Genomic DNA, 12,252 nt, shown 5'->3' with positions numbered 1-12,252 from the left:
ATTATTTTTGTTGAATAATGTTATTTTTGTTGAATAATGTTATTAGATGAAAAAAATATTAAGAGTACATACTTTCATAAGGGGAAAGTAGAAGGTCAATGATAGAAGTATGTAAAAAAATCAAGAAGATACTGTAAGTGATCTCTACAATAAAACTGTTTAGTGCTGGATGTACAAAGATATTAATAGGAGGATGTGCAAAACAGACAAACTAATTAACCTTACACATTAACCCTCTGAGAGCCACATAGGACATTTCCGTTTTTGTATATTTTTGTGTTTTGCCTAATAAATTGTCATTTCTTTGCAGTAAAATCAAGTTTTACACATCCCAGAAATCAGCACAACCTCAGCTAATGATATATGTCATACATTAGAGACTTATACACTATAATAGGGGATATTTGCCCATAAATAAAAAATAAATAAAAAACGGAGCTTACATTTTTTACTTATTTCATTAAAAAGAACTGCTAACCATAACATTGAACATTGTGTCTTGTAATGCACTGTTGAGGAACCTGCGACCCAAGTTTTTCATTCATTGCATAACTACACCGTAGTTGTGTATATGATATGTCAATAAACCTTAGAAAATCTTGAAATCTTGAAAGGGATGTGCAAAATAGCAATTATATACAGTCTTTAATTAACTATTAGCAGAGAATAACAATTAATGAATATACTTTATAGAGATCTGCAGATAAATGTTTAGTCTTCTGAAGCACCAACTATCAAATATCTCTCCTGATTGTTGGCACTTGACAATCACCTTTCCCTGAATTTTACTCAGGTGTAACTAAAGTCTGATTTAAGGGTTGTTTATATTTCACATCATTAATCAGAATCTGCAGAGTAACTAAAATAAATGTATTGGAGTAAAAATACCAGGTTAACCTCTGAATTGTAGTGGAGTAGAATTACAAAGTAACAATGAGCTGTCATGTGGGTACTGTATATAGTAATGCTGCACATTATGGACACAAGCGATTTTCACCCATTTAGTAATTACATGTTTTGAATGTGTACACACCAATTTGTTTCCTATCCCCTAAACCTCCAGAGCTGTACACAGTTTAATACTGTCAACTTCTAATTTTTGGAAAAACGAAAACGTCTTTTAAAACTACAATTCCCAGTAGAGACGTGCCATAGAGAACATGTTGCGAAACACAATAGCAAGCATGTGTATTTCTGGAGGGGCGTTCGAGACCAGTTTTGAAGAGTCTGCCGTGGTTTCGGTCCATTTCAAAGAGCTTGACGTTCGGCTTGACGTTCGGCGTAACCTTGGCGAACTGCCACTCCAACATCCAATCCCACAGTCTGAAGATTAATCATGGGGTTTGTCAATGGGACTGTAGTCCCAAACGATAGCTGGGGATTATGGGTAGTGTAGTGTCTTTTTTCAGATATCATATTGCATTAACAACACCACATCTGGCGTCACAGAGATCTTCTGTTACTGTCCTTTCTTCTTAGAGGAAATACAGAAACATGTAACTCTGGATTTGTTTTAATGTTTGAGGTGCAATAAACGACACAGCAGCTTTTTGGCATGATAAAACTATTATTTTCTGCCTCGCTCATGAGAGTAACAGCTGGCGAAATTACAGCCTCGCCTACTGATTTCAAATGTGTGCTCTAAAATTATATTTATAAATGACTATTATCATTATTATAAGCAAGACAATAAATGGCAAAGATATGTAGAAAATAAACGTATTTAAGATACGTTCATAAGAAACGTAACGTGGGAGAAAATATGCTTCTAGAAGATATGTAGAAAATAAATGTATTTGAAATACGTTCATAACGAACGTAACGTGGGAGGAAATACGTTTCTAGCTAAACGTAATTGAGAATGCAGTTTAGTTCTGTGGGAACGTAATTTTTAGGAGACAGGGTTGCACCAGCAGATGACAAACACCCACCTCTCCGCCTCTTCCAAGGAACGAGGGGACCGTGCGGCAGAATTTCAGTTCGATTTTTTTTCGCTGGTCAACATGTCCGTTAAAGGCAAGGCAAGGCAAGGCAAGGCAAGGCAAGGCAAGGCAAGGCAAGGCAAGGCAAGGCAAGGCAAGGCAAGGCAAGGCAAGGCAAGGCAAGGCAAGTTTATTTATATAGCACTTTCCAACACAAGGCAATTCAAAGTGCTTTACAAAAAATGAAAGAGATTAAGAAAATGGCATTTAAGATCAGTCATTAAAAAGAAAAGCTAATAAAATAAACATTAAAAGAAAAAATACATGGATAAAAGTTACAGTGCAATTAAACATTAAAAGAAAAAGTACATGGATAAAAGTTACAGTGCAGTCTAAGATATGAATAGTTCAATTAAAAGCAGCGACAAAAAGAAAAGTCTTCAGCCTGGATTTAAAAGTAGTCAGAGTTGCAGCGGACCTGCAGGTTTCTGGGAGTTTGTTCCAGATATTTGGAGCATAATAACTGAACGCTGCTTTACCATGTTTAGTTCTGACTCTGGGGACAGAAAGCTGAAGTTTAAAGTTTAAATCTTCCGGACAAAATTAGAAAAGTGCCGGTCAAAGGTCGTCTTTTTTATTTATTGAGCTTTAAAACAAATGAATAATGACTCTATATAATCATATAAGAATAAAACACGGAGGACGGAGATCTCTTTTTCTCCCCCCCTCTGAGAGCCCAGCAGCTGATCTCAAAGCACGCTCCCCTCTCCTGCAGGGGGGCGTGGTCAGCTGCAGCTCATTTGCATTAAAGCTACGTCACAGAATCAGCCCCTGCAAAAACAGGGCTGGAAAGAGCAAATAGAGCGAAATGAGGCATGGCTAAAATGCAGGATCTGTTTGGTATTTTGAAAAAAAAACTATATTTATATACTTTATATTGGTATGACCCTACAATATATTGTTCAAATATAGCATGATAGGTCCACTTTAATATAAAGTGTTACCAAATGTGTTTTCTTTTTGGATTGTTTCATGTTACTTTGAAGTTTTTAATGAATGGTTCCTGTTTTTCCCGATGTGGTTTACATGAAATCCGCGGACATTGCCACTGTTATTGCATTGTTTTCGATTAGAATTTTGTATAGCTTTCCATTTATTGTAGAGGTACATTTAGTCAGTTGATGATAATTTGTAATACGTATTTTTTCATATAACACATTCGACTTTCTTACCTGCATCCAGCGATCTCCTCTGTTCATATACTCATGGCAGATCTTAAGCTTGTAACCGCTCTTTGTGATAAGGTTCCTCATTCCTTTAAGGAACTGGTAGTTATCAGATGTGCTGAAAAGGTAACCACAGAAGAAGTAAGTTCCTTAAGCAATAATGTGTCGAAATCGAAAATGTTCTGGCTTTTTGTATATTTAATACCCAACACGTTATCTGAGTGATTATGGGTAAAACTGAATACTCAAGAATGGGAAGTGAAACCATGCAGACTAAGTGTGAATTTGGTAGTATGAGTAACAATGAGGGAGATTAAGAGATAGTGAAGATAGTGTTGAAACTTATTTTGTCACAATCATCTCTATTATTCATCAGTCTGCTCTTACCTGCAGACAAACACCTCCACAGGCTGCAGGGTGTTGGGTGTCATGATCCAAGGTGCCACTCTGAACACGGCTGTGTCTGTGAAAATCGGCGTCTCAGGGAGACCCTGTCAGAGCACGAGAGAGGCAGCTGAGTACAAGTATGTTAACTAAAAATCTTTCTAAGCCAACAAAAACATACTCAAAAGGATATATAACCTTTGCTGTATTAGGTTATAAGAAATGGTTGTGTTCAAAGTTTAACTATGTTGTTTGAAAGTTTGTGCTTGATTTTGGAAATAGTGGTTTCACACAAATACTCCATCCACTAACTTGCTTTCAGCCAGATCAACAGAAAGAGACTGAGTTGTGGTTATAAGCTATGAAAAAAACTAGGTGGACCATGAGTTCATATGATGTTATACTTATTTGTTCTGGTTTTTTTTATACAATTTCATTTTAAAAAGGTTTATAAAGTAAAAAGATTAGTTGGCGTTACATTATACATGTCATGTTGCAGGTCTTACATCAGAGATGGGCTCTAGCAGACTGAGGTTGATGCTGATGAGCCCATCGAAGTCTTTGTCAGGAAACCTGAGGCCCTCCACGTAAAACTTCATCTCCGAGATGCCTCCGAGGTAAGGCACCTCCTGGGACAGGACCTCATTGCTCAGCACCAGAGGATATTCCTTAACAAAATGGCTGAAGAGTTTCTCTGGGGAGCAAGAACAACACAAACAATGCTTGAATTATAAGGTGCTTCATTGCATGTGCTTCAATGAAGTGCTCCCTCTCCCCTACCAAACAAAGAATGGTTGAATCTCACTACAGTTTCACTTTCAGCTACCTTATAGTCAATATGGCAGCATAGCTAACAAAAACAGGGATTTGTTTAACTCGTATCATATTTAAAATTAGTGGATCATAACCGCTTTGAGCCCTGATCAAGGCCAAAGTGTGGCCTGCAGCAGATTATGCCACACTTGTTTATTGTTCAGCTAATTGGCAAACATAAATGTTTTCTATTTAAGCAAGTTAAAGACAAATGAGGAGTCAGCAGTCAATGAGACTTTATAAAAAAAAAATTCAAAAATGTCTGATTTACTGTTGTGATCATACACTCATACATTAACACAAAGATATTCTGAATTGCATGCACACAACATCGTCTGTTCTGGGTTTTTCACCCACACTCTTTACTAACGCAGTAAATTGCTCTCCACTCCAGAGGATCTGGCCCTGAAGACTCTGACGCTCTCTGCGTCGCCCTGAGAGATGTGCATGGTGAGCTTGTAGCCCTTTGGGAGTTTGGCCGGGCCTTTGGTCCGCAGCACCATGACGGACATGTCCTTCAGATCTGCACACCCACAAAACATCATGTTAGTGTCCTGCAAATGTCATTCAATCCTATATACTTTAGATTTTACTCAACATGTAACAGATACATGACACGAATGTGCTTGAGTGACTTTGTTATGCTTTTAACACTAAAAGTAGATAGTACAGTGAATGTCTGGTCATATCTGTGATAAATACGGGGCACTCACACATAATGAACAACACCTGCTTGTACTATCAGATTTCAGCTCTACTGGTTTATCCACAGCAAAGTCATTTGAGAGGTCTGCTTTATCAAACTGCCCTCTACACTCACGCAGAGGTCTTTAGATTTGTAGTTTCATCACACAGGTTTGCCCTTTCAACACTTTAATCTGCCAACTGTGCAAAAGCTAAAATGAGTGACCTTGTAATGCTGGCAACAGTAATGAAAAATGTGCAGAGTGAACAAAGAGAAGCTGTTTTTACCTGACACTTTGGAGACCTGGTCCTGCTCGCTATCTAGTTTCTTCAAGAACATCCGCTCTGAGTCACAGTTGACCAATAGGATGGCTCCGTGACCATTTGAACCCCATTTCCATGATCCCTAACAAGTTTTCAAAAAAACAGACGTGATTGAATGTAATTTAATGGAAATCTAAAAGTAAATTAATGGAAATCTAAAAGGTACAAATGTTTTGCACCACAGATTGACGGCAAATATTGTACTGCATATTGTAGCGACCCTGTATAGGATGCTGAGGGTTTCACTCAGGCATCCCCCGTCTCTCTGCCAATCATAGAGCTGCACAGTGATGCTGGTTGAGGTGCGGGCCTGTGGTTGGGGGAGCAGACGGGGGAGGGCGGGAAGTTGTGACGTAGACACTGATATATATATGGGTATGTGTGGGAGTTAGTGTAAGTGTGAGGTTGAACCCACAAGCTGTACATGAACCTGTGATCATCTGTGAATAAGAAGAGTTATTAAAGCCTAATAACTGGAAGCCTGTTTCCGACTCCCTTTGTGATCGTTACAATATATATCGAACTTATAAAAAGACACAAGAATAAGAAACAAAATTATGTTTAAATAGCACAATCATAGAAAGATCTCCCCTCTGTTGGAGAGTAAAAATCAAATACACACATACTTGCCAACCTTGACACCTCAGAAATCGGGAGCATTTCAAAACCACCGCGGGGGTTAACATTAACATGCTTATTGTAGTGGTAAGTGCACTGCCTTGCGGCCTGTAGCACCATCCTTTATGGAGCATATGTGTGGGCTGGATCTGTATTTTAAAGGAGTGAGCAGAGGGTCGTGTTGTCGATTCTTGTTCAGTTTTCTGTTACTATCTTCCTCACCCTCTCAGACTTTGAGTTGCGCGCGCTGCTAAAGAGACGCTCTACCATGGAAACCAAACAATGGTGTAGCTGTATTAAAGTCCGAGTGGAAACAGTCCTGAGTTAATCTGATTTTGTCAGAAATCGGGAGAAATATGACCCCGGGAGGAAACCGGGAGAGGGCAATGAAATCGGGAGTCTCCCGCGAAAATCGGGAGGGTTGGCAAGTATGACACAAACACACATAATGTTACATAAACATAAATGATGTTTAAATAGCACAATCATAGAAAGATCTCCCCTCTGTTGGAGAGTAAAAATCAAATACACAGTAGTCAGAAACCCTTTAAATGATTAATATACAACTTTGAGTTATCTACATAAACAGAATTCAGTTTGTCACACTTGGCATGTTATTGTTCATGAGAAAGTAAAACGTAGATCAAATATCTCCTTCATTAGGTGTCTGTAAAGTTATCTGACACCTTTGAGCTCACCTTATTAGCGTTGTTTTTCTCCACAACACCGTCTCTGTCTGCATCCACATCCAGAGAGATCTCTGTGCACACGCAAACACACACAGTTTGTTTATCACAGTTCCTCTGCATGACACACATTTTCCAGATAATGGTTGATAGAGTATTGCTAATGTTGTACTGGTAGACTGTTTATACACATTTCTTTCAAGTCAAACAAATAATAAGTAGTATAAATATGTTTTTTTCAATTTGCTTATTTTGCTTACCAACCGCTGTCAGGTGCAGGAGGACACTCCCCAAGACATCTTTCTTCTCCCCATAGTATCGGATAGACAACTTAAAATACAACGGCAAAAGGCATTTAATTGCACATCATGACATTTGACGATTCCAAATCTAAAAGACACATGATTTTTTGGAGTTTCACTGTACATTGTGCAAAAAGCTCATGATCAATGTGAAATATCTCCTCTGGTTATTTGAAACGTGGTTAATCATAAATCAAAAGAAGCAAAAGCTACAAATGCTTAAAAGGAGGGTGAGTTTGATTTCTTGTTAAACTCTACTCTTAATCAGAAAGTTCATCCAATGACAAAAGGCAATTTTCTGAAATGAAACGATTCCTAAAATACAAAACGATGAGCAAACTGTTTCGTAAAAATTGCCTAACCATGACTGCAGGGATGTAACGATACCAAAAACTCACAGTACGATAATATCGCGATAACAAGTCCACGGTACGATATTTCTCGCGATATTGAAAAATAAAGAAAAACAATTATTTTGAGCGTTTACAATATCCCCTGCTGTGGAAAAAACTCTCGCTTGGTACTGATGTTGCTGGGACAGAGAGATATGCTTTGGCCATGGGTGACAGCAGTGGGTAAAACTGTGCATTGTCTCTCCACCACTTCAAAAACAATACAGTTTTTGCCAAGAAGGTGAGGCTTATTGATAGGGCGAGATATAAATATACTGTTGGTACTTGTCAATGTCTCTAGGTATCTAATGGCACATTTCCACTGCAGCGGGGTAGCCCCGTTTAAGCGTCCCTAAGCGTCCTCGCTCAGGCCTCGGGCTGCCTCGCTGGCCGTCCGAGGCCGTGGCGCATTTCCATTACAGTTTAGGACTGGGGTTGCGTTCCGATAATCCAAAATTAGCTCCAAAATTCTAACCCTATCTCCTATTCCTTGACCTCTGAGTGAAACGTCACGGGGTTAAGGGATAGTGGATAGGATAATTCAAAAGTACTTAGGAGAAGAGACCGCGGTACTTTAGAGAATCCGAATGCACTTTCACTATCCAACGTGTTTATGATGCGCCAGCGGACGTCATGAATGTGCGTCTGCTGCTGTGGGGGAACTATGGAAACTACAGTTTTCTACAGCGGACTACAACATGGATGTTTAATAAGAACCACGGACTACTGTAAACTCATCTAGCGACTCTGCACCGTGCTCTGATGCTGTTGTTTTATGCTTTATGAACGTGGTCAACAGAGAAACATATTCTTCATGACCAAAGTTGGAATTGAAATAAAAAAGGAAAGTGAAACTTATGCTCGTCACCCTCTCCCTCCGGTCCACATTAATACAAATGATCCCAATACGTATGATTGTATGAAAATATCTTAAAATCAATACAAATGTATTTATTAGAAACGTTAGTCCTTAACATCTATCACTGTGTACATCACCATTCAAACATCTTTTAAAAGTTGAACAAACCCCACACAGCTCAGTAAAGACTGTGAAATGTTGACTTTATTTGATCATTTCAGTAAAAACTAACGTTCATATTTCTCTTTTTGATTATAATACTGATGAACGTTCAGAAAAAAGCACTTTGGCAACTTACCACATACGTTTTAAAATGCTTAATAAGCACCGTAACTTTCATGATATCATTTCTCGGTCATAATCGGTTGTTTCCGTGAACGGCCGACTGTTGAGTGACGGCAAATGCTGCGGCTGCAATGCATTGTGGGGCAGCATTTCTCCTCTCCTTTCGGTTAGGGAGGTCCAGTGGTTCCTAAGCTAAAGGAGGTTATAATGGAAGTTTGAAACCTCCTTTCCTTTCATTGTGACTTCCGGGTAATTTCACTCCGTCAGGAAGGTTCCTAAGCTAAATGGACTATTGGACTTCAGCCCTGGGGTAGCAACGCAGTGTAGGCGGCGCGATCGGCTTTGTTGTTCCGTCGAGCTCCCGCTGGATTTTATCATCCCCAATGAGATGTAGGAACGTCGTCACCTCCTCGGTCGACCACGGTGTGCTTTTCTTTGACGTTGCCATTTTTGTAGCTCCTCCGTTTACAAAAATGCTGTGTATAAAAATGCTGCAAGCTTGCTTCTAGATATATATGCGACGCTAGGGATGATCTCGCGCGCGATCTTGTGATGATTCTCTCTGACCAATCAGCAGTCGAGAGTGTTGACGTCAATAGTTCAGCTCTGTCCCTGGCCTGATAGAACCACGATTTTATGGGGCCGGAAAAAGAGGGAAAAAGTACCCGCTAGCCGGTGCTACGCTATATGGAAAGGCCACCAAAAACTGGCCTGGCCGCTTGAGGACGATTAAGCTACCCGCTGCAGTGGAAATGCGCCATAAATGTAGCCCTGTAAATACAATGTCCTTTTGTGTTATCTGTTGTTTTATGTTCATGTTGTAACCTACTTGCTGCCATGTTAGACAGGTCTCCCTTGAAAAAGAGATTGATGATCTCAATGGGACCACCAGGTTAAATAAAGGTTTACATTTTTTCTTTTAATTAAAAAAAATCGCGGTGGATTTTGTCAGTCTCACGACGGTATCGAGACATTTATTATCGCGATATTCGATATATCGTTACATCCCTACACTGCTTTAACATGAACTTTTTCTAAATAATAAACCTCCCATTTCCTGAAACTGTCATTACATCAGCACGTACTGAAATTAAGAAATATGACTTGCTGCTTTGGGATATCAGTTTCAAGCACAACTACTTCACCTTGCCATCATTTTCATAATCACTGGCACGGCTCATGCGGATGAGAAGGGCTGAGGTTCCCTTAAGAGGGATGGGAGACAGGTGGGAGGTCTCCCGAGGTTGGGGGCTGATGCTGTACTGAACAGTGGCAGTGCTCTTCACAGAGAAGAACTCAGAGCCTGGAGGTGCACTCCTGAGAACAAGACAAACAGCAGGTTTTAGCACATGATATATAAATACACAAGAAAGACCTGCTGTGGCTTATTAAACAAAGAGATTGTGTGGGGGTTACAGGGAAAATATGTGTATTTAAGTGAAGAAGAGCAGTACGCCTGCAGCCACAGTTCCAATTTCGCAACAGGTGGGTATAAGTTCAGCGCCTACGTAGACATCTGATAGTCCCACAATATATCATACCACCAGGTCCCTGGTTTTCCATGTGTCAGCTGTTTTGCGGTAGCACCATTACCATTATTTGTTTCAAAATAGGCCACATACATTCACAACTAGTCATCAAATGAATGATAGGTCCACGTCATAGACATGTGTACACTAAAAGTATTGTGTGCAATTATTTCACCTGTCCACACTGGCAGTGAAGAGACCTACTTCTAATGTGATTCTAACTCATGAGATTGTCAAAAAAGTGAGTATCCTGTAACATAGCATGAAAACAGTGTCCACAGAATAACAAAAACATTTTTTTTTCTGTGCAAGAAAGACTAACAAGTTATCCACTTGGTTTAACAACGTTAGAAATGTTGTAATCTGATAAACACATGGCTTGAGCTTTGGGCTGTGCATGTTGTACCATTTGACTTACATTTCTATCACGTTAGGACAGGATCTGTTCACAGCCAGTTTAGAGAGGAGGAATGATTACAGCCACCAATAACTCTTATTACTGAGAATTGCTATTCTTTAAGATTTAAGAATAGGACTTCTATACTTTCCAAACAGGAAATGCACGCAAATACAAAATAAAATCGTACTGACACTTATTATATATATATGTAGGCTATATATGTATAAAAATAGGGACACCTTGTATTGTTTACTCTCAGTAGCCTACAGCATCACTTTCCGAACAGGAAATGCACGCTAATACAAAATAAAATCGCACTGACACTTATCTATATATAGATATATAAATAACGACATCTTGTATTTTAGGTACACCCGCTAGACAACAGTGGAGGGTTTGAGAAACAACCGTGTTTGCCGGGGGCAACGCGGCGGAGCTGGGGAGGTTCCAGCCGGGAACCTCCACCCTGCTGCGGGACCCGTGGTGGGACCCCTGAGTCAGACGGTGCGTGTTGGTCACGCTTGATATCGGCCACGCAGAGTGGGGGAAGTCCCCCACCCCAACGCAGCACACCCTCCAGGCCATCAGAGTCGAACCCGCAGTTCGGAGGAACCGACTGCCAGAGCACCGGCACTAAGCCGGGCCGGTGGAGGCCCTCCGATGGTGGGTCGCGTTTGCCATTCGATCAGTGAGAGGAGAAAAATGCAACAAAAATTGTCAAAATCCGTTAATATATGGATGAGTGGGGGGGGGGGGAGAATGGCTGGACACAGGCCGTGGGGGGACTCGAGACCGGGCAGTGTCGACTCCCCGGTAGAAGGAACCGGGTGAAATAGCCAAAATTAATAAAACCGGGGAAAATAGGGGGAAAAGTGAAAAAAATAGGGCACTCGTGAGGCGGGCAGAGTCCCCTGTCATCTTTTACGAGAACCAGGCTGGGGGGGTCAAAAGGGCTTGACCAAGGCCGACCCAAAGTGCATGGTGAGCAGACTCATCACCTCCGTGATGAGTCTCCATTGTAATTTGAAAACTTCCATCAGACGAGTCCTTCGGGGGGCGGGGAAAAAAACATGTTTGTCAGAATCGTCACTTCCTGTACTGAGAGTGGAGGTGTCCTGACAGTGGAGCCTACAACTTGTCCATGCTTTTATCTTCAGTAGACTGGACTACTGTAATGGTGTCTTTGCAGGTCTCACTAAAAAATCTATTAGAAAGCTGCAGCTAATTCAGAACGCTGCTGCTCGAGTCCTCACTAACACTAACGGAGCGTCCACACAGCAGCGTGCGTTGACGCTTGGAGGTGGGCGTATCTGAAGCTTGGGGATTTTTTGCGAGCAACGCGATCAACAACCAATCACATGAATCTCCCGCCCCCGACATACAAAGCAATAGCAATGTTAAAACGAAGTAAACTGGATATAAAATCCCCAAACAGGCGAAAACCTACCAGTTTCATCCACTGTCTCTGCCACCTCCCTCCATGCCTCGCTCCTCCGGTTTGTATCCCGGTAGATGAACAGAGACTGATCATACAGCACCGGGTGATTCACTACCGCTATAATGAATTTTCCCTCCATTTTTTGGAATATGAGGAAATGACCTGCGTTGTCTCTCCCAGCATACACGCGGTTTGATTGGCTAGCGCTTGTACTGGCAGATTTTCATAAACGGGATTTCATTTCAAAAGTTGAACATTGCTCAACTTTTGAAGCCAGCAACGCCAGCAACGCTCCATGTCGCTTCCCAAAATGCAGTTCGGCTAAAAGTGACGTCACCCCATTCAAAGTGAATGGGCAGAAGCGTTGGAAGCTTCAACGCACGCCGCTGT

The 12,252-nt window shown here is 40.9% G+C and overlaps 1 protein-coding gene across 2 annotated transcripts in view; it reads right to left on the bottom strand.

Annotated features, from left to right (window-relative positions):
* The window catches only part of padi2 (peptidyl arginine deiminase, type II), a 67,241-nt gene that overhangs the window by 27,258 nt on the left and 27,731 nt on the right, over positions 1-12,252 (bottom strand). For both annotated transcript variants that reach the window (XM_034205689.1, XM_034205688.1), the window contains exons 2-9: positions 9,641-9,812; positions 6,918-6,987; positions 6,670-6,731; positions 5,318-5,435; positions 4,716-4,868; positions 4,039-4,226; positions 3,536-3,639; positions 3,155-3,266 (exon numbers count right to left, since the gene is read on the bottom strand). In XM_034205689.1, coding sequence (XP_034061580.1) covers positions 3,155-3,266; positions 3,536-3,639; positions 4,039-4,226; positions 4,716-4,868; positions 5,318-5,435; positions 6,670-6,731; positions 6,918-6,987; positions 9,641-9,812 — 979 coding nt within the window. The remainder of the gene's footprint in view (positions 1-3,154; positions 3,267-3,535; positions 3,640-4,038; positions 4,227-4,715; positions 4,869-5,317; positions 5,436-6,669; positions 6,732-6,917; positions 6,988-9,640; positions 9,813-12,252) is intronic.

This window comes from Gymnodraco acuticeps, unplaced genomic scaffold (assembly GCF_902827175.1).
Source record: "Gymnodraco acuticeps unplaced genomic scaffold, fGymAcu1.1, whole genome shotgun sequence".
NCBI classification, from domain to species: Eukaryota; Metazoa; Chordata; class Actinopteri; order Perciformes; family Bathydraconidae; genus Gymnodraco; species Gymnodraco acuticeps.
The sequence above is the reverse complement of the archived record's forward strand: the minus strand, read 5'-3'. Positions and strand labels throughout refer to the sequence as shown.